The following is a 27,739-nucleotide window of genomic DNA, read 5'->3' as shown; positions in this document are numbered from 1 at the left end:
GTTCAGCATATAAAGCGAGAAGTCCAGAGTTCAATACCGGCTCGGGGTAAACTTTTTTTATTTTATTTTCGTTTATATTCTAATAGTAAAGTATTAAATAATTTTGGTGTTTAAAAAAACAATTATTTAATAATTTACTAACAGAATATAAACGAAAATAAAATAAAAAAAAGTTTACCCCGAGCCGGTATTGAACCTTGGACTTCTCGCTTTACAGACTTGTTCGATTTATATTCAATACTAGAATTTAACGGACTAAATAAAAACAAATATAGGATCTTCTTTCAATGCGCAGTAGTGAACGCAACGTCTATCGGCAGCCAGACGACCCGCACGCTGTTCCAGAGAGCATAGCAAAAGACATATTAAAGAGCCAACTTTCTTAAAATACTTTCTCGAAAACGTTGCTAGCTCTTAGACTATAACCAATCAGAGACAGTGTTTAAAAATATTTTACAAAAAATACTCCCTACTCGAATTTTACAGCAATTTTGACCTTGCTCCATGCCGGTACCCAAAAACATCCAAACTATTTCACTATTCCACCTTAATTTCTGTACCACATCAAATATGAATGGGCACGTGCAACAGCAGCTGCGCGCGATCCGTGAACACCTCGTCGCACATCTCGCACTTGAACAGGTCGGTGATGTGATTGGCGTGACGCATGGAGAGCTCGGCCAGTTCGTGAAGGGCGCTGGGGTCCATCATTTCCTGTTTGACGTTGATGACGTTCGGGTTGCCGTTGGGTGTCCTTTGGTCGACCGTCTCTTCGGTTTGAAATTGGTCGTTGGTCGGTTGAGGCTCTTCTTGGGGCTGTTCTTCCTCGGTTACATTGGTTTCTAATGTATCATCATCTGTAAAAATATGCATTGATAGGGATGAGCGATACCGTAATTTTAAAAAATATTTATTAATTTTTTATTTTACGAGTATAAAACATTTCTTACACATAAAAAACTACACACACCGGAAAAGTCTAGGGATATTACAATTTTATCCAGCCATCGTCAGTAATTTGATTATTTGCATTTCTGATATAATAAAATTAAAATAAACAAATAGTTTACAGGACGTATTGGAAATAAAAATGCGAAATTTACCGAATTTTTCAAATTTACCTTGATTTTTATTGAACTCAAAAAAATACACACATTTTTTTTTATTCTAAACTGCGAATTAAAAAAAAAGATAAAACCATTTTTACTTAATAAAGGGTATGGCCTCCTCTACGGTTCATTACAGCCCTACATCGTGTCTCCATGCTCCAGATCAGGTTGTCGATCTCTTCCTGAGGTACAGCCTGCCACGCTGCATTCACGGCCCGAACCAGATCCCTACGAGTTTCACGAGGCCTACCCATTCTCAAAATTCTTCTTTGGACCGCGTCCCATACGTGCTCGATGGGGTTGAGGTCATGAGATTGTGGCGGCCAGGGTAAGATGTTTAATTGATGAGCATTGATAAACTCACTTACCACTCTGGCTGTATGAGGCCATGCATTGTCATGCATGAGAATGAAGTTTCACACGACAGGCTCCAGAATTAAATCACGATATGTGATTCCTGTTAGAAACCTTTCAAGAAAAACGAGATCGGTTTTTCGGCCTAACTGGACTCCTCCCCAGACCATAACTGTTCCACCTTGATAAGGGTGCACTTCCTGAACATGATCCAACCGAATAAGATTTCCCGGTTCTCTCCTTACCCTAAGCCTTATCGAATCCGGATGAATTCCAAAGCGTGACTCATCCGTGAAGAGAACATTGGCCCATTGTTCATTCGACCACTGAACATGATCTTGAGCCCACAAATATCGTACCTCTCAATTTCCTCTCGTTAAGGGTTGAGTTACCCAGGGGCGTCTGCTTCTTAAGTTGACCTCTCTTAATCTATTGCGAACAGTGTCAGGACTAACGGTTACATTATGTGTTTCCTGGAGAATTTAACTAAGCTCTGGTGCTGTAAGAGTCGGTCGGCGTCGAGCATTTAATTGTAAAAAATGATCTTGCTGAGGGGTAGTAATGCGATGTCGCCTTATGTGCCTTTCAGCAACATCACCACTTTCACGGTAGCGTGCACTTAATCGCGATATTACACTTTGCATTGTATTTAATGCTCTAGCTACGTCGATTTGGCGCATTCCAGCTTCAAGCATACCCATGGCCCTTAGCATTTCGTCTCTGTTAAGATGTCTACGCTCCATAATGTCGTTTAATACTAAACAGAGTTATTTGAATGAATTCTGGCCAGTTATCATAAAAACATAGCCAGTACAGGTTAAATTCGAACAATTGATGCTAGGTGCTTTTTATACATTTGACAAAAAATGCACAAACACTTCTGCAAATATCCCAAATTTAGAAATAACTAGTGTGACTACTTCGTTTTAATCAAAGTAGAAAGAATCGGCCTACAAATATGTGGTTGTTGATCCAAACATTTATTTTTAACTTTAATAAAATGATATCCCTAGATTTTTCCGGTGTGTGTATTTGTTATATGCAAAAAACTATTCAAATGGCTCAAAACGATATAAGTAAATAACCAACAGATATTCAGGCTGAGGCGACAAACGCCATATCTAAACTACTTCCATTTAAATCCCAAATAACTTATGAAAAGGAACTACTATGAATACAAAAATTTTCAAAAATTGAAGCAACTAAAAAACGTGCGAGAAGAAATAAAGTTTTTAACCTATCCTCGCTGTTAAAGTATAATTTAATCTACCCTTGCGGTTAAAGCACTATTTTATCTACTATTTTTGATAGATATAAGGGAATGTTAACAGTTGCTATGGAAAAATAAATAAAACTTACTTGAAGTATTAAAATGTTCCTCCTTAATATACACAGCAGCGGTGGGATTCATATCCGGTACTATAGTTTCCGGTACTATAGTTTCCGGTTCCAGCTGGCTCTCGCTGGATCTCTTCATTTTCGATATGATCATGCCTTCCTTCACCAACCTGACTTTGCTTCCTAAATTACAATCCCCCAAAAAAATCAAAACAAGAATTTATTTGCAACTGAATCAGAAAAAAACATTCTTTCCATCAAAAAGTAACGTTTTTGTTATATCGGATAGCAAGCAAAAAATATTTTTCCTAGTCCATTTGTGTCTTTTCTGAAATGATAAAAATAAGTTGCAAAAGGCGGTTTTGCTGGTCGTTGTTGCATTTTTTGTTCAGTAGTTTTCTACAGACTACAGATACAGACAAAAAGTTATTACTCTACAAATTAAAAAATATGTAGGTGATGCCTAAGAACAGTTAACCTAATAGGACTGCTCATTCAGTCAAAAGTGTCCGCCAGGTGCATGCGAAAACTACTCGCTTTGTGACGTCATTGTAGTCCTTGTCATGGTTATTAGTCCTTATCCGGCAACCAATAATACACACATGTGCATTATTGGTTGCCGAATGCAAAACGTTCATTATTTAGTTTATTTATAAAAAAAAATAACATGATGCCCCCTACACCTTATATGTATGCACTATAGAAAATTAACTGTATAAATCGTATTAAATACTCGGATAATGCATTTTTAAGAACAGCAGTTCCCAGCATCACCTTTTGCAAGCATTCTTTTTAGAGTACTTCCATGTTTTGCTTTAAAATAATTAATAAACAAAATCGTGGGCACTTAGTAAGCACTTTGTCACAATCCACAACACAAAATGAACGTATTTATACACTCTATAGCTCTAAAAACTTTAAAGACACCTTTTTCACATTTAAAATTGACAAAATAATTAACTCAAAATTTCTCAGCTGTTATTTTTATAACTTTGCCATAGGCAACTAATAATACACACTACCATGACAAGGCTTTCACAAGGACTACAATGACGTCACAACTGTCAGCTGAAGCGCGGGAAGAGGCGAACGTACGTCTTATGAGGATGAGCAATCCTATTAGTTTACAGTTCTTGGGTGATGCCCCCTACAAATAGGAGTCATATTAACATCAAAATCAAATTTCTCATGTCAAAAAACTCCCAGTCACCAATTTTCATCTAAATATTGACGTTACTTCAGAAATTATTTCGAAAAAATTGAAATAAAAATGAAACTTCTAAGCCCTGTATCTCCGAAACGAAGCACCTTAGGACATGCATTTATACAAACTTTTTTACTTATTTTTATCAATAGAATATGCGGCCGAAGATTCCGGAATACAGTTCGGACCACCCTGTATATTGGACACCCTCTAGCAAACAGTTTTTGGAATAAAATCAGTTTATGACAGCTTAATATGCGTTTTGTCAGCAAAACTTATTATGACCACATAACTTATATTTTTAACACATTTATTCAATAACTGAATTAGAAAACTTTGAGATTAAGTCCATTTACTTTCCATTTTGTTTTGATTAGTATCACATTATTATGAAAAACGAATTTAAATATCGTGAAAAAAATATTTTTGCTGTTTTTTTACGCTTATAACAGCTGATAAATATTGGAATTTCTTAAATTTATTGCCAACGAAATAAAAAATAATAACCAATTGTGAAAAAAAAATGATGAGAAATATTCACATACCTGGACCTATGACATTTCTGGTACTTCTCGCGCTGTTACGCCTAGTTCTGACCTCCACCAAGCCGACAGGTATCGGAACTTGTTCGCTTTCCACAATCTGTTCCCCCGCGACTTCAGGAGTTTCTTCCACGATCTGAAACAAAGATTTTCGCGCAAAAATCAATATTAAGCACCTATTTCTGAACAATTTCTCCTCGAAAAAAGAGAAAAGTGATTTTTTTCAGAATAAGACGATAAAAAATAACTTTACTTACTTCTTCTGTGACGATATTACCATTGGTAGGTATTTCCTCACTTGCTTCTTTCAAAAGACTCTCTACTGCTTCGTTGGTCTGTTCAGCTGATGGAAAAGTGGCGATTGGGAATTTTTCCGGGTTTAACACGTGGTAACTGACGTTTTTGGTTCTGGGTCTTATTCTTTCACCTTAATAAATAAAATAAAGGTATTTAATACTGTGCAATGTTCCTCCATGACAAAGAAAATACAAGTAAAATTTCACGTCTCTATTGGTATTCATAAAATTAAATTTAGTATGTGCGTCTAAATTATAAATTGAATCACAACATAAATGAATTTAAAGCCCAACATATCTACTCTACTACCAGTTTTACTTTACTACTACTACTAATTTTAGAACGTATTATTAACGCGTACGGAGTGTTTTTCAGAAATGGCTCTTTTATATTTTCACACAAAAAACAAGATTTGGTATGTTAGTATATGACATAAATTAGGATTGATTGGCGTTTTCTATATATCTATATATATTTTTTCGGTCACTTCCTGTTTCACCCCGGAAATGACTACAAGTTCTGATTTTTAAATGGTACCCTCGGTATTTTTTTATTTTATTTGATGCACATTAGACAAATACTACGTTAGACATTGACGTTTAAAAAAAAATAGTAGGTATATTAAAAAATATCAATCCAGGGTGCATTTTTTAAAATATGCTTTTTCCAAATATACTAATGAGCCATCCTCGTTCCATTTGAAAAAAACTGAGTTATGATTAAAAATACGATTGGATTCATCTTTAAATTACCCAGGACACCTCACAAAAAAACATTAGACTATCAAATGTATTTTTCCAAGGCTCCTTGACTAAAAATTAGTGGTTTTTAACACAGCCATTGCACTCGGGATTGAAATTTAAAATACTATTTTTTAACCAAAAAAGTCAAAGTTGACATATGATCCGTCGTTCTATTCAGAGTGTCCTTTTCTACCGAATAAAGTAAAAAAATACCGTCGTAAGTGTGTCGTTTCAAAAATGAAAAGTCGTAGTCGTTTCCGGTGGAACAGGAAGTGGCCGAAAAAAATTGAATACATCAATCAATCCTAATTTATGTCAAATACTAACATACCAAATCCCGTTTTCTCTGTGAAAAAATAAAAAAGTTATAGGGGTTGGCCATTTTTGAAAATCACCCGGTATATTGCGTAAATTCTTTCAAATACTGTTTCAAGAAAATACCGAGACTTACCGGTGACTGACTTGATTTCCGCCGGTTGTGTCCTAGTCACCAAAGTCCTTGTCCTATGTCTGACCCTCCCGTCCTCGCCAGTCTCCACAGGGACCCTAGTTTTCTGTGTGTGGATCATTTTAGGACGCGAAGGAACCGCAGATGCGTCGTTCTTGCCCTTTTTGGGTTTCGTTTTGGACGTGGGAGACTTGGGAAGGGTGATGCTCTCCACGGCTTCGATGGTACTGGCCGCGTTGTAGATGTCCGACATCGATTCGCTAACGCTGGTAAAAAATGTTCGTTTTGAAACACCTTGTATATATAGAGAATTTATTTGCCTCTATATAGAGGCGAATTTTGATGCACTATATCTCTCCCACACCTAACTTTAGTGAGTTAACTTAGAGCCTACCAGAAACGTTTTTGTTACTAAAAACAATTTTTACATTTTTATTACTAAAATTTTTAGTAATAAAAAAGCCAAAATTGTATTACTAAAATTTTTATTACTAAAATTTTAGTAATAAAAATTATTACTAAAAAGTTTATTACTAAAAATTTTTATTATTAAAAACAATTTTAAAATTTGCGGGAAATTAGTCACAGAATGCCTAAAGAAGTCGAATAAATTAAGCAAAGCAAATAAAGCCTTCCTACTCTGGGTGCCACACCAAGGGATAGAACCTGAGACTGAATGATGGATTATTTATTAATTTTGATGTATTATATCTCTGGTTCTGGGCAAGAGACCCACACTTAATTTTAGTGAGTTTTTTGCCTACCAGAAACATTTTTGTTACTAAAAACGATTTTTACATTTTTATTACTAAAATTTTTAGTAATAAAAAATGTTAAAACTGTATTACTAAAATTTGTATTACTAAAAAAATTATTACTAAAATTTTTATCACTAAATTTTTAGTAATAAAATTATTACTAAAATGTTATTACTAAAAAAATATTATTAAAAACAATTTTAACAACCAAATATTCAAGGAACATACAAGGGAAAGCGAGAATTAAAAGAAAAAGATGGACTATTATCAGATATTTATTTCGGATCTGCTATAATAAAAATCGTGTGATTTTTCATCATTACCTTGTTTTTGGCGAACTGGAAGGCTTCCTGGTGTACGAGCGTTTCGGTCGAGTTCTTCGTCGCTCCCTCTCTTCCTCAGAGTCGGTAGTGTTATTGGCGTTCTGCAAAAGGGCCTGGTCGCTGTTGTAGGACTCCTCGTTCTGAGCTGTCATCATTTCCAACTCATGGGGTTTCAGTTTTCTTCTTAAATACAAAACTTTGTCAATTTAAGTCAGACGTCTTGAATTCATCAAAATCGTCCATATTCAATATAGTTTGTAGCTAAACGATTAGATTTCTACAAATTGTAAGTTTTGGGTTCGTTGAAGGACTATTAAAGCTACAAATTAAAAGTATTTTTACAAGATACAGCGTGTCCCAAAGAACTAAAAAAATCAAAGTTGTTTTTTTTTAATGGAGCACCCTGTATATTACATTTTTAGTTTCTACGATTAAAATAAAGGTAAATTTGATTAACGGTTACCCCATTTTAATCTTACCGTTTTTGAAATATTTACGTTTTTGTCAAAATAGAGTAACAATTTTAATGCTTTATTTCTCTAGGCGTATTTAAGTTTTTAAAACCAAATATTCTACTGAAATTTTTCTATTTACTAAATTTTGTGTTGCAATAATAAAAATTATACTACCTTATACAGAGTGTCTAAAAATTTATTTTTAATAATTACTAGCTTTAAACGCCAATAACTTCGTTAATTTAAATGGAACACCCGGTATATTTTACGAGAATCAGATGCACAATTTAATTGCCTATCAAATTGTATTATAACATTTGTTACCTATCTCTTCAAGTTTTCATAGAAAATACATTTTCTTATTATTTAGACCTCATTTATCAATATACTCATGGAATATTGACATTTTAGATTATTTTTAAAAATTTTCGAAGAGTACAGATACTAATATTATCGATATAATTAGCTTATTTCATTAAAAAATAAAAAAAACTGCTTAAATATTTGTTTACGAAATAATATTTTATATACGAAATAATATGCATGTACTGATTTCTTTCGAAAATCGACAACTATGAAACTATGTATGAACTCTTCCTGGACACAAACGGTACATTGTGAGACAGAAAATTGTAGAGAGAAACAAGCCCTATAATGTAGGATACAACATTTTAATGAACAGTGCTTTTCATAAAATCAATAAAATTAAAAATATACGAAATAATATGCATGTACTGATTTCTTTCGAAAACCGACAACTATGAAACTATGAACTCTTTCTGGACACAAACGGTACATTGTGAGACAGAAAATTGTAGAGAGAAACAAGCCCTATAATGTAGGATACAACATTTTAATGAACAGTGCTTTTCATAAAATCAATAAAATTAAAAATATACGAAATAATATGCATGTACTGATTTCTTTCGAAAATCGACAACTATGAAACTATGAACTCTTCCTGGACACAAACGGTACATTGTGAGACAGAAAATTGTAGAGAGAAACAAGCCCTATAACATAGAATAGAACATTTTAATGAACAGTGCTTTCCATAAAATCAATAAAATGAAAAATATACGAAATAATATGCATAATCTACGAAAACTTGACGAGATAGGTAAAAAATGGTATGATATAATTTGATACAAAATTAAATTGTGCATCTGATTCTCGTAAAATATATAGGGTGTTCCATTTAAATTAAACCAGTTATCGCCGTTTAAAGCTAGTAATTATTTAATATAAATTTTTAGACACTCTGTATAAGGTAGTATTATTTTTATTATTGCAACACAATATCTGATCAATAAATAACCTTCGGTAAATAAACTTTCATACCCTTGGAGAAATGAAGCCTTAAAATTTTTACTACAATACTTTACCTTCGTTTGTATTTTCTGGGCCCGATCTGAGGCTGGCGCTTCATCGCCGTGTTCATGTCGCAATGGTGGATCAGATGGAGGATCAGATCCTGAGATGCGGCGAACATGTCCGAACACACGGCGCAGCAGTACGGCGTCATACTGTGTGAATATTTCGGATCTGGGCCCGAGTGATGTGACCTAATAAAAGAAGTATGTTACTTATAAAAGTTATAAATTTAAATACAAAAATAATAATATAAAAGTTAAAAACTAAATAATAAAGTTAATTAAAAAGGATATTAAAAAACAAACTACCGCAACTGGATTCCGCGAAGTTGCTAGAATAAATTTAGGAATATTCACAATACAGTGAAAACACACCAACAAATATTTGCTGAAAAAAACTCACACAAGTAGAACATTAGCCTTATGGAAAAGTAGCAAAATTAGCGTTCGGCATTTAACGTTTTATGTAAAACTGGCTAGGTATTTTTACATAAATGAAGAAGGAAATAAAAGATAAAGAATTATACTATATCAATATTATAGCACATTTTTAGACAACTTCTCTATTTTTAAGATTTTGATGGTCAAACTTTCCAAATATTCCTTAATATGTTTGGACTAAATTTTCTCAAAAATAAAGACATAATTTAAAATTCCGTTACAATTAGAAAATAGATTGAAGTTTTGTGATTACAGTGATATATAATTTATATGATTTTGTAACAAATTGTTCGCTATTTTATTGCAAATGCTGAAGCTCTGCACACCTTAATCAAGTCTTAATCAAAGCACGTGTGTTTGGAATTTTGGGTGTGGCTTAACACGACAGGATCGGGCTAAGCCTTAGGCAGATTTCTGAAATATAATATATATTTCCTTCGGCCACACACCCGCTTTACCCGACGCCTGAAAGCGGCCCAAAAGTACAGCGTAATACTCTTAAAACAATGAAATAATTATAATATTAACAAGACCCTTCATTCTCTTACCTTATATGTTCCCTGAGCACCACCCTCTGATTGAACGCCCTTGGACACACCGCGCACGCGTACGGCTTCTCCCCAGTATGGATCCTCTCGTGCTTCCTCAAAGTCCCACCGTCGGCAAAGGCCTTCCAACAGAACCGGCACCCGTAGGGTCTCTCGCCCGTGTGGATGCGAATGTGGATCTGCTGCGAACTCCTGGAACCGAACGTCTTGCCGCATTCCCGGCACGGGAACTGCCGTCCCGAGACGCTGCTGTGGCTGTGCCGGTGGTTCATCAGGCTGCGGCCGTCGGGGAAGTCCTCGCCGCACACGTCGCACGATACCACTTTGTTCCTGGAAAAGGGGATTGTTATAGTACCAGAGCTAGCAACGTCTGGAAAACCAGTATTTTCAGAAAGCTGGCTCTTTGATATATCTTTTACTATGCTCTCTCGAACACCGTGCGAGTCGTCTGTCTGCCGATAGACGATGCGTTCACTACTGCGCATTGAAAGGAGATCCTATATTTTTTTATTTAGTCCGTTAAATTCTAGTATTCAATATATATTGAACAAGTCTCCATAGCGCAGCGCGAAAACGTTCAGCCTATAAGGCGAGAAGTCCAGAGTTCAATACCAGATTGGGGTAAACTACTGGGATACTAGAATTTAACGGACTAAATAAAAAATATATAGGATCTTCTTTCAATGCGCAGTAGTGAATGCAACGTCTATCGACAGCCAGAGGACTCGCACGCTGTTCCAGAGAGCATAGAAAAAGATATATTAGAGCCAGCTTTCTCGAAAACCTTTCTAGCTCTTAGACTATTATTTTTTTAGTCGCATATAATGCAATTTTTGAAAATATCAATATAACAAATGTATTTGAACGATATACCTTGTTTCCTCGATATTCTTTTGTAATATAGACACTATTTTATTAAAATAAACTTATATAATTCCGAATTTATAAAAATTCGAAAGTTTTATAAATGACATTGATTGATGACAGGGTTAAATTTAAAATCGGAAATGTCTAATTGTTTTTTCAATTTAGAAATTTTATGACGTCATACTTTTGCAACCGAATTATACACGGTGTTTTGAAAGTGATTTTTGTTATCACGCATATGAAATAAAAACCAAATATAAAATATAATTTGTAAATTATGTTGAATGAAAAAATAATAATTAAGTTATTTACCTGTGAGAAATCATATGTCGTTTCAATCTGGCTTTATTGTGGAAAGTTTTCGAACATTTTGTACAAGCAAAACATTTTTCCTGAAAAACAACAACAAATAGAAAAATTTTTATTCAAAATATACTGAGTGAGTTAAAAACTACACTATATATGTGAAATATCCCAGAATATATTATTATTTCACCTTAGAATGTTCCCAGGAATGTTTCATCAACGTTCTGTTATCTTTACACGTTCTGCCGCACAGGATACACGTGTGCGGTGGTAGATTCTTGTGAGTACTCTGTACATGACCCGCTAAAGTAGTCTCGTCCATACAAATCTCTCCACACACCATACACCGGTATTCCGAGCCTCTAGCGTGGATTTCCGCATGGGCAAGTAGATCCAGAGCTTCCTAGAAATGATAGTAGTAGAATCTATTAAGTTGTTATGCTCTGGTTTTTTTTTCTCATGTAAGATTTCGACAGACGATGACAGAAGAAAAGCAGATAACGTCCATACCAATCTATTTATTTTACTAAAAAAATTTCTAATATTTTTTAAGTTAACTATGGATGGGTTTAAATATAAATCCGTCATACGTAGTCTCTTGTTGTTTTTAACCAGTTTTATTGGTTTATTTTAAAAATGACAGATCATATTTTGAATATTATTGGAGTGACGGAACGATGAACGAATCTCGGACGCAGATGCGTATGAACTCGCCTTTAGATTTTTGAGGCTTGTCAAAGTTTTGTCAAATGAGAGGTTATCATTTTTTGTCAAATTATGTCAAATACACTGCGTTTTGGAAGATGATGTATTTTGATTCGTGTTATTACGTGTGTTTTGTGTCTTTTGAAGTTAAGTGAAAGAAAAATTACGGGAAAATTAACTGTAGACCCAGAGCAGAGTTTATAGTAAATATTCAGTGCCCAGGCAGAGAGTTTTATACACCAATAAAGTTATGGTAGGATTTCCTAACTGCGTCGAAACGTATGCGTTCGACGCATGCGATAAACGCGAGGTACTGGTTCGGTGCAATTATGTACAACTGATTTCCTATGTGAGCGTCTGACGCTTCAGTGCCCGGCAATCGCAAATTTATAATAAAAACGTCGTATCGAAAATGACCTCTTATTAGCAAATTTGCATAACCCCCAGTTTCCCTTTTTTTCGGGGTTTCTTTTTTCCTGTATTTCTTCATTCTCCTCTTCTTGTAACAATAATAAATTTACAATATTCTCCATGTTCAAAACTACCCAAGTAGCATCTATTTGACTTCAAACTAAATCTGACCTGAAGCAACGTCAGACTTTGTGCAAATTTAGGTCGGGTGCTGGTGATACGACCGGTGACGTCGCTTTCCTATTAAAAGCGACGTCGTTGAATCCGAGTCGGTAAATCCAACGATCTGTCGACGTACAAAATAACAACGTACCATTTTTATTAATTTCCCAACATCGTTCCCACGTTGGCTTGCACGACGTACATATACCTGAACTAGCCCGACGTCTACCCGTTGTCCGAATAGGATACGTCTCACTGATAATCCCTAAAGTAACGTCCAATTATATTTTGTTGTATTTTATGTTCATATTTATAACCTAATTTACGTATCTATATTTACGTCCGTAAATACAACCCATTAAGTAGCATTTGCGGCCTAATGAACATCATGAACATAACCTAATAAACAGTTTTTGTAAACAAAGTTAATTTTTTTTATTATGCCTAAAAAAACACTAAAAAGGGATTTAGACATTCATCTACATTTTACAGAAAGAGGTCGAGGCTTTTGCAAAATAATAATAGTAGTAGTGATGTCTTGCCTTCACCCACGAATGCTTTTTATCCAGAAGAGATGCTGCATTACACTGGTGCATCTTAAGTTGATTTTTTAGCTTAGGAAATCAGCAGACCCCATCCTCCTCCCACATGTGAGGTACTGGTTCCAATTCTTTTAAATTTTGTATATATACTATCTTAAAAAAGTAGCTGTCCATTTTTTTAAAGGAGAAAACAAAAACTAAAATATAGTTGCACAAATCAACAAATCACTGATACGCAAAGTGAGGTTACGTGGCGTACGTTGGAATTATATACGTCATAATACGATTGCCGGTCGTCCGGTTTGATGACTTCGGTTGTGTGAGACGACTAATGTTGGAGACCCGGTCGGAATTGGTATAGTTAGTTGGTATTGGTAGTTCATATTAAGTCGGACATAATAATCCGCCATTCTTAACAAGTATCCGATTTTCAGCCATTTTAAAATCGTTTTTTGTTTTTAAAATTTATATTCACATTCCGATATCTAATAGAATAATATTGATAAGGTTGAGTTTGGGGGGAACCACAGTATAGTTTTATGATTAAACCAGCTAGAAAATAAAAAAATATATTTTGCGAGTTACTTTTTTATAAATATTTTTATTTCATAAATCTACCTAATTTTGAAGGCGCTCGTTGTTTTCCGGAGTATTTTAATCAAATATATCAAAAATGTCTGGATTAATGATTCAGAATTATTATAATATGAAATTAGGTAGGCACTTATAGTTATATTCGAGGAGTGATTATGAATCCATTTGTAATTAGGTAGTTTGGTTATGTTTTTATGTATTCTAGGTAGCGAATATGAAACCAAACGTAACGTAAGTGCTTAGCTACGAATTTTAGGTAACTAAAATCCAACGTAATATGACGTTGGTAATTGGTAGAATTACATTCCCTATTAGGTCAGATACCGACGTCGAGGCGACCCGAATCTGTATTCCCCATTTAGGTGCAAATAAGGGTCGTCAGGCGGTCGAACCGACGTTGGTACCCGACGTCGGGTTTATTGAACGCGACGTATACCTGACGTTAGATAACGTCCAAATGCTACTTGGGTACACACGCTTTAAAATATCAAAATTTGGTACAACAAATTTGCATAGCAACTAAAATATTTATTTGGTGGGGTTGGTTGGTTTTTACTAATTTATATTTGTTTTTTATATTTTTTACAAGTGTCAAGGTTAGTTGCGTTGGTTAAGTTGGTTATTTGGTGGGGTGGATAGCGTTGGTTAGTCCTTATAAAATTCCTATATTTCATAAAACCGTCAAGTGCGTCTCATCAACGACGTCATACCTATTAACGGCATTTTAGTAAGCTACCGTTTAACGGCAGTTTAAGTACAGCCTTAAAAAAATTAAGATTAAAGTTAATTGATCAACTTTTAAGGTATAAAATTTGGCAAGTGTTATTATTAATAAAATATTTTGTTTTATTTATGTTGTTCTATTTATTTCTGTGGAATATTACAAATTTTTATTTATACATAAGTTATATGTTATATTGATAAATATAATAATAAATGCAGGAAGTTTCTTGAAGCTAGAAAGTAAGAAATAGTTCTTTTTGATATTTTTTTGGTATGTGGTGTTTTGTTCTTATTTGTTTTGTATTAACACATACCGTAATTTTTTTTTAAATAAAATATTAGATTTTTTCAGTTTTATACAGTTTTTTTTTCACAATATTTTGAAGTAATCACTTGTCACTCAAATTTTAAATATATTAATTTCCTGCTATGCGTTCCAATTGTACCAACTTATTTTTTTTAAAAATAAAATTAACTACTTTGAAATTAGAATGACAGACATATCTATCACTGTCAAGGATTTTGTCGTTGGACAGACTATAACCAGAGCGAATTGAATTGTTTTACAAAGTAGAATTACCCCTGTAGCAACTTAGTTACCACTTTGCCTGACGCTAGCTCGCGTGTCACGGCCTTGAATATTTACTCCCATCGTGCGTAAAGAAGTTTCACACAAAAAAATATATAACAAACTATCAAAAAAAATAGAATAACATTAGAATCACAACAATAGAATACCTGGAAGCATTCGCCACACACGTTACAGATGTGACCGAAACTTTCGTCGTGCACGAACTCCTCTTTGACGTGGATTCTTTGGTGGCGCTTGAGGTTGTCCTGCCGATGGAAGGACAGGCCGCACGTGGGACAGTAAAACGTCCCGTATTTGGCCTCCTCGGAGTCGGAATAGTCTTCATCCTCGTCGTCGTCGATGTCCTCGATTTCACCGTGTTTGGTTCTAGAGTGTTCCTAAAACAAATATGTTCCGCATTTCAAAAATTGAAAATACCAAAAATATTATTTTTCAAAAAGTTCAAAGTGGTGTTTAACGTTAAAATGAATATTTTTTTTAAACAAATTAAATGTAATCAACTCGATTTTTTCAGTTATATTAAGATTTTTTTCAGATTATACTACCTAATTCTACGCTAAACTTTCTAAAATATAAAATAAATTTTCCAATATAACCCCGTATATTATTTTTTTATTAGATGAAGAATTAAAAAATGAACATTTTTTGTATGCGTTATTATTTCATATGGCTCTTTCAACAGTAAAATACGAGAGAAAAATAATTTTGGGGGCTTGGTAAAAAAAAATTTACTGTGGAAAATGCCATATGAAATATAAAACCGCGAATATCTGCAAAACCGTTAAAAATTTTGAAATACTCTAAATACAAAAAATGTTCGTTTTTTAATTCTACATCTATTGAAAAAATAATATACAGGGCGTTCCATTAAAAAAAAACTAAGAAAAATTATTTAATATTTTAGAAAGTTTGGCATAGAATTTTAAACACCCTGTATGATTTACAATTGTTTTATAGAAAAGTATGTACAGACCATCTAAAGTAAATAACTAATATAGTTTTGGTTTCAGGACAGTTCTTGTATTTTTAATATTTTTTATTTATTTATTAATATCTCTGAAATTATCGAAAAATATTTACTCATATCTTAGGATTATGTAAGGTAATCTGAAAGGAAGCTAAAAAGCAATAATATACAGGGTGCTCCATTTAAAAAAAAATTATCCCAATCCACTTACACTTTTTTGAGTCACCCTGTAGAAGTTAAAATATTTTCCTGAAATACATCCTCATACATACTTTAGGAGTGCACTTAAACAAAATTCCCAAGTTTTTTATTCTAGGAGCTACAAATGCCCGGCGCACTTTTGCCGGACCCCGTATAAAGAAAAAAAAATTCAGTGTACAAGTGAGTTTAATTGTCAAAATATGTTACTTTAAGTCAAAAAATTTAGAAGGAGACTTACTATCGCTTCTGTATAGCTACGTATACTGAAATACATAAAATTGGAACGCACTCATTCAGAAATTTCGGAACGTACTTAAAAACTTCTAAAAATATGAACTAAATGGCAAAAACACACTCCCAAAGAGACATTAGATTAATAGCGATGAAGTAACGTTCAACGATCGTTGTACAGGCTATACATTTTGAAGTTTCGCGATCTTTGTAGCCAAAATTTCTTAGCCATGTTAAATAAATATTAAATATTTTTGTTTTCTTGTGCTTAAAACATATTATATTTCACAAATTCAACAAAAAAAACTTATAAAACCATCCCATTTCCTGATAATATTTGAACTAACCTGCATAAGGGAGATATCCCAAAACATCTCACCGCATTTCTGACATTCAAAAGGACTGTCACCACCATGTACCCTCGCATGGGACGCCAATGCCTTCTCCCTGGCGAACGCTACGCCACAGTGCTGACAGACGAAAGGTTTCTTTGGATCGATGACCGGGTACCTGATCTCTTCTTGACTGGAAGTAGTGAGGTAGGTGGCGTCCATGTCGCCTATATATTTTTCGTCAGCTGAAACTAAGAATTTAAAGCTTGAAAATCTGTGGTTATAGAGAATATTCCTTATGTAAGGTACAACAATCTACGGTAATCGTAATCGTAATATCGACATTGACACTAGAGTCTACAAACCTGACTAAATAAAATTTTGGTAAAAGTGTTTAAATTTGATGTATAATTTAAGATACCGAGCAGCTCTTCATTTTACTTTACAGAGAAAATGATTGTAACAGATATTTTCTTTAGATTAAAGATCTAAAAATTAGTTTAAACCGAATATTATTATCGCTATGTTGGTCACATTGCGTCGTGTTCAGCAACGTTGTCGTTTATTATTTGACAATTATCCTAATATCAGTCATTATTTTGTATAATATCATGTTGTTGTTGAATCTTTATGAGTAATTCTCGTTTTTTGCATATTTTCATAATCCTTTTTAAAAAATTGTACTTTTAAAAGCCGCGTCCAAGCTACTCGAACAAAACGTTCGCGAACATATATAATTCACACTATATACTCGTAGCAGCAGGTCGTAAACGACGGCACAGCCCATCACATCGGTGCCGAGGACTGAGGTGCGGGGAAGAATGCGACAACCACTTTGCATCTAGGATGCGTTTAGGTAGTCGCTGTTTTTTCGAGTGCCCGGATTTCGAGTGCAAGCATTTTAATAAATAAATTAACCGGTAAACAGTTTAAGAACTTTTGTCGTTGAAGAATCAATATTTAGCAGGCGGAGGGTTACAGGGGTCTTTTGGTAGATTATTCGTTATAGTGTATTTTTAAGACCTGTATTCATTTTCAGCCGATTCTACCAGGTGTTTCTCAAAAGGCGCTCACTTTTTTATTTTTTCAGATAATACAACGAAATTTGGTTTTTAGTATATGACATAAATCGGGATTGATTGACGTATTCAATTACCTTCGGTCGCTTTCTGTTTCACCGGAAATGACTACAACTTTGTATTTTTAGATTGTATCCTAAGTACTTTTTTACTTTATTTGATAGAAAATGACATTCTGAATAGAATGACATACCATACGTCAATTTTAGACAATTCCAATTAAATAAAAATAGCATTTTAAATATCAGTCTAGAGTGCCAAGACTGAGTTAAAACTATTAATTTGTAATCAAAGAACTTTGGAAACATATATTTGATCGTGTAATTTTTTTTCGTATCCTTTCATGACCGCTTAAAAGATGCCCAAATCGTATTTTTAATGATAACTCAAATTTTTCAAATGGGACGAGGCTGGCTCAGCATATTTGGACAAAGCATTTTTTACAAATAATTTAGTAACACATACTTAATATTTGGAGTAAAATTGTCGTTACGTTTATTTATGGCCATTTTTAAATTGAAAACGTCAAAAGTTGACATATAATATATCATTCTATTTAGAATGTCATTTTCTATCATATACGGTAAAAAAATACCGAGGGTACCATTTAAATCAAAAGTTGTTGTCATTTCCGGTGAAATAGGTAGTGACCGAAAATAAATGAAAACGTCGATCAATCCTGATTTATGTCCTATACTAACATACCAAATCTCGTTTTTTATCTAAGAAATTAAAAAAGTTATAGAAGTGAACCACTTTTCAGAAACACCCGGTATATTTATTTCTAAAAATGTAATGGTAAAATTTCATTTCCGGTGTCAAACTTCCTATCAAGTAGTTTTTAATTTCAGAATCCCATAATAATTACTTTTTTTAATAAAAATAATCATAAAGGTCTTTATTAACAAAAATGAAATTATATGGACGAAGTCTAGCTACATAGCTATTCACACTCAACCCACAATAAAATTAAAATTATAAAATCTTTTCTTTGTGTAAACAAATTAGTTGTAAATGTTTTTCACGATCCCAGTCAATAACTGCGTCCCCCATTGTCGAATACTATGTAACAAGTAAAATAAGCTATGAAACAAATAAATCAATTAATTACTAAAACATTAGTTATTAATTTAAAAATAAAAGGTAAAAATCTTTAAAAAATGATATAATAAATATATTGTTTGTCAATTTTAAATTGAGTTTAATCTAATTAATCCGTTACAATCTGGCAGCGCTGTCGCCATCGCTTGTCACTCAAAGTTTATCACGTGCATAGGAAATTGTTTTGCGATTACCATAGATGGGAAATCATACCAGATAAACGTCAATTTTCTTGTAAAATTGTAAGATTTTATTTTGTTGAATGTGAAATTGACATTAAAAAAAAATACTGATCAAAATCAGAATAGATCTGTAGAAACTTCTCTTCTTAATAGCGTTTAAAATAAATATCTTTGAAATGTCTAAATATTACATAAAAACATAATAATTAAAAAAAAATACCTGGCTCAGTTGTAAATAAATTCTCATACTCTTCTTTCACGATTCTCTTTTTCTTTTTCTTCACCAAACTTTTTACTTTCTTTCTTCTTTCAAAACCCTGATGTCCCAGTGACAGATCCTCATCTGAAAATTTAAAAAAAAACAACCCATGTACCTATTTTTTTTCTTCAAAAAACAAAAATTGACTGAAATTTTACCTTCAATGGGTTCAGATTCTGGTATATAGGCGTGACTTTTCAGGTGGTTCATTAAATCAGACTTCCTCAAGTACCTCACCCCACATAGGTTGCATCCGTGGGGTCTGTCTGTCTGATGCGCTACCATGTGGTTCATAAGGTTGGCCTTTTTACGGAACCTAAGTAATAAAAATTTAAAGAAAACAAAATAGGAGAAATATTTTTAATAATCACACAATTATTTTCATAATTTCATTTATACTAAATTGAAAAAATCCTAATTTATTGTAAAAAATAAAATATACAGGGTGAGTCTTAAATAAATGCAAATATTTTCAGGGCTGTTCTTTTACTTTGAAAATGAGGACCACTGGTAAACCGCCTGTTGATATTTTCACTGCCAACTGAGATACGGGTATTTTTTGAATTTTTTACCATTTTGAAAATTGCTCATAACTTTTTTATTTTGCAGAATAATAAAATTCTGTAAAAACGTTCTTAAGGCACTTTTTTAAACACAATCCAGTGGCGTAGTCAGTTTTTTTCTATGCTTGCTCTTTTTGTCACAAATAATGAAAAATATAATTTTTAAATGGAAATCATGGTTGGCTATGAACTTAAAAAATGCTGGCGTTTAACCCCTTTCAACGATATAAAGTTAGGGGTGTCTATTTCTAAGAATGAGAGAAATATTAGGTTTTTTTTTATCTTTATATCGAAGCGGGTCTTGATTTTTTTGTTGACCCATGTGTTTTTATCACAATTTAATATTCAATATTATTATTTATGTGCATTATTAAAGACTTTTGGAAAGGTAAATTAACATTCTATATTAGTATTAGTAATTACAATTATTGAAATCGATACAATAAACAAAGAACAAGACTAAAAAAACGTATTTTTTGTGTGGCGAATATAGTTTTCTAAAAAAAATCATCAAAGATTGAAAAAAAACTGACTACGCCACTGGAATGTGCTTAAAAAAGTGCCTTAAGAACGTTTTTACAGAATTTTATTATTCCGCGAAATACAAAAGTTATGGGCAAATTTCCAAATAATAAAAAATTAAAAGACCCCGTATCTCAGTCAGCAGTGAAAATATCAACAGGCGGTTTACGCCATTAGACGTATCTCAGAAATCGAGCTCATGACATCTATGTCGGTTTTGCTCTATCCAGTCAGGAAATAGGTTTTCTCTGTTAAAACCGACCAATTTCGACCACCCTGAACAAGCTTAATAGCCGCAAAAAACTCATCGCAACTTTATTAGAATATTACGAACGGGAACGCGGTAGTAATGTCCCTTAAGTGCTATTAAGAAGGTGAGTTTTGTTGATGTAAATCATAACTGTTTATGTATTTAAAACTTATTTATTTTGTTTCATAAAATAATTTTGATTAAAAGAAAATATATAAAAGCCGGCAACGTTGTGCCGGTCAAGCTTAATCACGTGACTAAAAGTTTATTTGGTCTAATATATACCTTCTACTGCAAAAATCGCAAGGGTATGGCCTGGCAGCCGTATACTCATCCTGGTCGGTAGGCAACGGTATATCTTCATCTTCAATTGCTTGACCATCCACAGCTCCCACAGCTTCCTCCGACCCAATGATCATCTCTTCTGGACACTCACCTGCAAAGCCTTCAGCGTTAAATTTTATAAAGATAATCGAAGTTAATTAATAATCTACCCCACTGATCTGTTATAACTTCTTCCGTAACTTCCATGAGTTGATCTTGTGTGTAAGGAGTGTCCTCGTTTGAATCCATAACTAGTACATTGTCTTCTAAAAATAATTAAAAAAAAACAAAGATAAATATAACTACCAGATCTATCAAAGATGCTAAAGATCTTAATAAAAAATTATAACATATGATCGAAAAAAAAACGGCGTCGAAAACGACTGGGAAATGACAATCGATGATAATTTTGGTGAGGTCAATCTCTAGAGGTCATTTAGTAAAAATCGACATAAATCTTCAAAAATTAACACTAATTATCGAAAGATTAAAAAAAGATAGAACGTACGGGCCAAGTAAATGGCATCTGGGGCTTGACCTCGGCAAAATTATTATCGATTGTCATTCCCCAGCCGTCTTTGACGCCGTTTTTTTCCCATCGTATGGTAGTTTTAAATTAGAGCACCCATTTTATTATAGTAAATAAAACAATAATACTATATCTATTAAACCGTATAATTTGATTAATTATTATTGTTTTTGAAGTTCTAATACTAATAATATGTAAATAAGCAAACAAAACAACGATTTTTAAAATAATCTATCCTAAATAATTATTATAATTTAATCTCGTATAAAAACTCTTGTTGTATTCTTAGAAATTTATTTATAACACTTTGGTAAGCTGGAAAAATGTATTATTATGATAAATCTCTCATATACTTAATAAAATATGTGTGATCTTAAGTATATTCAATTTTAAGAGGCAAATAATTAATTTTATAAATAAAATACCACAAAAACCATAAAAATGCCTATTTCTGATTATTTTATATCCCAATGACATAACTGATTTGACCGGAGCTTGTTAAATATAAATTTATACATTTTTTCAGACAAAAAAAACTTTCTATAAAGTATAATGTCTGAATTAAAAACATAAATATTATTGATGGTTATGTATAAATGGTTTTAAAAACAATATTAATTATTCTGCAGTGTAAAAACTTTATTTATTCTGTATTGTATTATAAAATCGAAAAAAAAGGCTTCATGTAGTCATTGAGATGAATATTGATGAGAATTTTAGTCATATTTTGAAGAAATTGATGTTTTGTTCCCCTGTATGCTGTTTAGTTCATTTTCTTTAATTAATTTTCAAAAAAAAATGATGCTAATTTTTAATAAATGACTTATCAGTCATCAGGAGTAAGACTGACAGAAATTATTTTAATTTGAGAGGCTACTATGACACCGTTTTTTTATCGTATGGTATATACAGTGTTGCCAAACTGCCACAAAAGTTTTTGTACTTACTGAAAATAGTTTTTATCATAAATGACGACCAAAGCAAAGACCAAAGCTTACAGATGAGTAAACTTTGTTAATACTAAGACCTATAAAAGTGTTAACTTTATTATTAGTATTAATATTATTCCTATTTTTCAGATTCATTCTATGTTTATCATTGCAAAATACTTCTTGAATTTGTAATTATCAACTCCACTGTCATTTTTGTAGAAAAAGAAACGCATCATATAGGCAAAATGTAGATGCCAGCTTTAATATACACATAAGAAATTGTAAATTTATTAACAATGTATGGTCTTCAAGGTCATTTTTATGCCAATTTTTAATAAATGATTTAGCTATCAGTCATCAGGGGTAAATCTGAGAGACATTATCGTCATTTCAAAGGCTACTATGACACCGATTTTTATCATACAGTACGTTCGTTGTTGCCGAACTGCCAAAGAACTATTTCATTTTAAAAAAGAGAGAAAATTACCAGAAAGTGTGTTTTCATAACAGTAATGCTTCCATAAAATTTCATTGGTCTATCTCTTTTCGTTTTCAAGATAAAAAATTAAAACATTATTTTTCCGCCATCTTGGTACCGCGATATCTCCCTAATGGTTGACTTTTGACCCAACGTATATGAAGCAAACTATCCTTTATTTTGAACAAGGAATCACCCCCTGAAGTTTTTCGCATTTGTTTTGAAACACATTGTATACACACATAAGATATTGTAAATTTATTAACAGCATATGGGGTTTCAAACTGTAAGTTAACATTAGCAATAATAAGTACCTCAATAAATGGATAATTAAATGGAAAATAAATGGTATTTAATGCTAAGAAATATTAGCAGCAAAAGATATTTTTTTAGACAGGTTTCTCCAAACAGGAGACTCTAAAGGTTTTTATTACTATAAGTAGCCAAAAAACACTATTTTAAGTACAAAACAATCATTACCAAACACGTTAGAGTGGTTCAAAAACGAAATCAACTTACCAGTCAAATACATAAGGCCCCCATCAGCTTGCTGGTTCTCCAAAGTCACCTCCTCCACACTATCATCTTGAACCACCTCCTCTTCAACAACCGATACTTCATTCAACGCCAACTCGGCATCATCTTGGACATTTTCCACGTAGGTCTCCTCAGTTTCATCCCCTATAAACTCTTGAGACTGCGAAGGTATAATTTCATTCTCCATGGTGATCACTTCCTCTGATTGGACCACCGTGGTAGCGTCCTCCCAGGTTATACTAAACGACCCATCCATTTTAGCTTTTTATTGGTCAAATGGGACCAAAAAACATCCTGGTGAACACTGTATTTCACCTAAATTTAATACCATCGCATAATATAACTACCATGTTAGATTTTATTAATATATATTCAATAACAAGAAGTATTTGTGCTTTAAATGTATAAATGAAAGTATTTTGAACAAGACAAATTCAAATAGGATCAAAAATCATTCTGGCATATACTGTATTCCACCCAAATTTAATACCATTGCATAATATTACTACCAGATTAAAAGTTATTAAAATATATTGAAAAACAAGAAGTAATTATGCTTTTTAATGCTTAAATTAATGTATTTTGCATAAGACAAACAATAAAATACAAGCTTGCATTATTTTCTAGCAATTATCTTCTTTAATTTATAATTAAACCAATTAGTGCATTTGACATCACTCTAATAGATCCTACATTAACAATAAAGCAAAAAACAACAAAATCAACGACATTTGGCTGAAAAGATTATAAAAAATTAACCATTTCGTTGATCATTTGAAGACAAAGAACGCCTCTCCAGCAATCTGCTTCCAAAAGTATTGATTTTTTTCGCTCCTACTTGCAACGATTCAAACAAAATTACTGCCAGACGAAAGCTTATTTATGCTTGTTATTTTATAAGTATAATAACTACCGATAAAACTTTATTTTTACTGCAAAAACGGCAACAAAAATGTAAGGTTACAGGGACGAAAATCTTTGACAAGTGAGGTTATGGGGGGTTTGAGGTTACCGTCGTTTTGATTTTCAAAAAACGTAAACAAAAAACTATTTTCCTTTAGAAAAATCCGTCGAAACATGTTAAATTGTTGGAGAAACATAGGGTGTGCCGCTAGCTAATAATTTTTTATTACTGCGTATCATATCGTCCATTACGTAGGATCTTCGTGAAAAGAAAGGCAAAATCTAATTACATCACAAGCGAATAACTGCGATAATGACGTTTATTGGTGATTGTTGCATCCGTTTTATGCACCACGGACTGTTTTAGATAAGAACTAATCACTAAATAATGCACTTACCGCAAATAAATCGGAAAAAAAACTGGAAAACCTAACCAAGATCCACAAACCCAGCCAGCGTCGACCTTAGCTGTGCACAGGCAAATGGCTGCTCGCGCTTGACATCTTTATTTGTCGAAGGAGACTTCCGTAAGGCACGATTTTCCAAAAGGTAAGTTTCCCCGGCGGGCCCCCTTACCACAAAAATCGCCTCGAACAAATTTCCAATTTATAACCTTTTTTCAGCTCGAAAACTTCGAAAAATATAGGTTAACTGGAGAAATAACCTAGAAACCCGCTCAGCAACAGCCGCCAAAACAGCTGCCATTTGTTCGACGCGAAACCAGTTCCGGTCGCGCGCCAAATTCAAATTCGATCTAAAAACAGCGTTTAAAAGTGGGAGCGATAATTTGAATTTTAAATTACGGTTTATTTAGGTTGGTTTAACTAGTTGTTATTAAACTTTTTGAAGAGTATTGTTAAGAATAATCTTCGAAATTTTGTGTAATATTGAGTAATAACTGAATATTTTATAAAAGAAAAAAGAAGGTGTAGTAATTACTTTATGAGAGATTAGGAAGTCGCATTAAATCACCATTAAATTAGTGTTTATAAATAGGAACAGGAAAAATAAGTAGCGAAGCGTTTCTATTGGTTGTCGTCTTTTTGCGTACATCCGTTAAGGCGGGAGATTTAAAAATGAGCACTTTCCACGGACAAATAAAAGAAATACCCGGAATAAGCGTGGATCGATTTAATGAAGAAAATTTGAACTCTTGGGTGTACTTTTTGTCACACTGTCATACCGATCATATGGTAGGATTATCCAGCTCAGTTTTTAAGGACAGACTTGCTGACAAAGGGTTGTATATTTATACCAGTCCGATTTCAAAAGTTATTTTAACACGTCTACATCCAGATTTGGAGGGATCTATTAAAGAACTTGTTTTGGAACATCCCACTACAGTTTCCATAGGCGATTTTAGGGATGTTTCTGTAACGTGTGTTCCCGCAGGACACTGTCCAGGATCTGTGATGTTCCTTTTCGAGACTAAAACATCCCGAGTTCTTTATACAGGGGATTTTCGAATTAGTCCGTCTGATATTAAAAAATTCAGATGTTTTTATGATATTTTCGATAAAGTAAAGAGTATAGATAAGGTATATTTGGACACGACGTTTTTTATGCGAAAATACACATCGTTTCCGAAAAGAGAGCATAGCTTATTTCAAGTATGCGACCTTATATCCAAGTGGATATCCATGGATAAGGATAACGTGGTTAAGATTTTTCTAGTAGCTAACTATGGATACGAATACTTGTTTAAAGAAATCTATAATACTTTAAAAATGCCTGTTCATGTAGACTCCAATAAATATACATTTTGTTCCATGATACCAGAACTGGATAAATGCGTTACAACTGATAGCGAAATAACTCAAATACATTGCTGCAGTTTGAGGGGTACCCTCGCTTGCAAGGAGTTCAAATTGGAGAATATCAGGATGATCAAAGTCTCAGCTTACAGATGGGAGAATTTTGATTCGACCAATGAAAATTCATATGAACTTGACAGTTTGGGTAATTTTTACGTGTGCTATTCCACTCACGCCTCGTATGAGGAAAGTATGGCTTTGATTGAGTTCATTAAACCTAAAGAAATTCATGTTTGCGTGGAAAGAGACCATCCATCAGAGACTGTAGAAATTTATAAATTGGTTGAGGAAACTCTTAATAAAATTCATGGAAGAAATAAACATGAAGCAGCAAAAGAAGAGGTGAAACTTTTTGAAGTTAAAGAACTGAGTTTGGAGCAAAAGGAAGCTCTAGAGGAACCGCCTTGTAAGAAAAAATATTCTGGTGTTCTGGATTCTCCTCCTAGATGATGAAGAAGTTGACCAAAAAAATCAAATATTATATGCACTTAAAAATGTGATATTTTTGATACAAAAACATTTTTTAAAAGCTAAATATTTTTATTAAACTTATTTAATTTTAATATTATCCTACATATCAACTAATTGTATAGGTTTTCTCGCGTAAATGCTCTTTGTTTTGACATCTTGTATGGTAACCAATTTGTTAAAAAAAAATAACTAGGTAGTAAATATAAAAATATCTTCTGGGGGCTTATCCCGTGACTCTTTAGTAAATTAATTTTTGAATTTTATACAGTTTTAAATAAAACTTCAATAAAATTATATTTTCTTTGAATTAATCTGAACTATAAGTCCGGCTTTGTTTTTACTCTACCACATAATATTTAAAAAAAATCAATTTTAATTGTTATAGCCGATCGTGTTTTACCATTTTGGGAAAAATTACGCGAAAAGAACTATACTTATTGGGGAAATCGAGACAAGAAGAATTATTACAGTTGAGGGTTGGAACCTTTGGTGTTACACAGCAAAATAAAAACACTAAATCACCACAATACACCAAAACACTTTTACTTTTACACTGGACGCGCGTTTCGCTAACCATGTTAGCATCATCAGCAGATGATTATAAACTAAAGTACAATCTACAAGTTGAGCGTTTATATACTCGCTCAGTGGGCACCGAGTGGGCGTGGCAAAATCTAGCCAACCGAGTCAGAGCCCACTGAGCGTAACAGTTAGATTACCGCCACTAGAGTAGTAGGAACAAAGAACTTGAAGGAATTGGACCGTTGACTCTGTTCATACTATCTTTACATTTCTGATGCTTTCATATGCATCTAATTGCCTGTAATTTGAGACTTGGTTAATTAATTTTAAATTATTAAGATCTATACAATGTTCTTTATCAACAATATGTTCGGCAACGCAAGATTTATCCGGTCTACCATATCTTATCTGAGCTAAATGTTCTTTAAATCTAATTAATATTGATCTTCTAGTTTGCCCAACATATTTCTGATTACAATCTTTACAAGAAATTTCATAAATACCCGACCTTTCCAGTGGAGGTGTTTTATCTTTTGGATTACCTAATAATTGTTGTAATTTATTATTAGCACTATACACAAGTTTATAATTGACATTCTTAAAAATTCCTTTTAGACCACGGCATAACTCTCTATCTAACGGTATCGAAAAATATTTAGACGTATCTTTCTCCACTTGAAAAGTCGAATTTTCAGAAATCATTAACC

The 27,739-nt window shown here is 33.1% G+C and overlaps 2 protein-coding genes across 5 annotated transcripts; one reads left to right on the top strand and one right to left on the bottom strand.

Moving 5' to 3' along the window:
• Nucleotides 1-349: 349 nt before the first annotated feature.
• Nucleotides 350-24,947, bottom strand: LOC115887190 (zinc finger protein 184). 4 transcript variants are annotated; one of them, XM_030906538.1, is made up of 18 exons: nucleotides 24,624-24,947; nucleotides 23,305-23,637; nucleotides 21,017-21,112; nucleotides 20,808-20,967; nucleotides 19,346-19,503; nucleotides 19,149-19,271; nucleotides 16,582-16,817; nucleotides 14,982-15,212; nucleotides 11,297-11,509; nucleotides 11,113-11,192; nucleotides 9,934-10,263; nucleotides 8,957-9,136; nucleotides 7,117-7,299; nucleotides 6,039-6,301; nucleotides 4,805-4,974; nucleotides 4,551-4,683; nucleotides 2,823-2,984; nucleotides 350-857 (listed from the first exon to the last, which is right to left on the bottom strand). In XM_030906538.1, the coding sequence occupies exons 2-18, from the start codon at nucleotides 23,576-23,578 to the stop codon at nucleotides 565-567; spliced, it is 3,285 nt and encodes a 1,094-aa protein (XP_030762398.1). In that variant the 5' UTR covers nucleotides 23,579-23,637; nucleotides 24,624-24,947; the 3' UTR covers nucleotides 350-564. The 4 variants fall into 4 exon arrangements, with proteins under 4 accessions (XP_030762398.1, XP_030762401.1, XP_030762399.1 ...); XM_030906541.1 differs by having other exon boundaries at nucleotides 7,117-7,296; XM_030906539.1 differs by lacking the exon at nucleotides 24,624-24,947 and adding an exon at nucleotides 24,082-24,204.
• Nucleotides 24,948-25,281: 334 nt separating this feature from the next.
• Nucleotides 25,282-27,067, top strand: LOC115887191 (protein artemis). The gene has a single exon (XM_030906543.1). It carries the CDS (start codon nucleotides 25,302-25,304, stop codon nucleotides 26,487-26,489), a length of 1,188 nt encoding a protein of 395 aa, XP_030762403.1. The 5' UTR covers nucleotides 25,282-25,301; the 3' UTR covers nucleotides 26,490-27,067.
• Nucleotides 27,068-27,739: the final 672 nt, after the last annotated feature.

The sequence above is a fragment of the Sitophilus oryzae genome, unplaced genomic scaffold, assembly GCF_002938485.1.
Source record: "Sitophilus oryzae breed Bouriz unplaced genomic scaffold, Soryzae_2.0 scaffold_555_pilon_pilon, whole genome shotgun sequence".
Taxonomy (NCBI): Eukaryota; Metazoa; Arthropoda; class Insecta; order Coleoptera; family Curculionidae; genus Sitophilus; species Sitophilus oryzae.
This window is presented reverse-complemented; position numbering and strand designations above follow the sequence as displayed.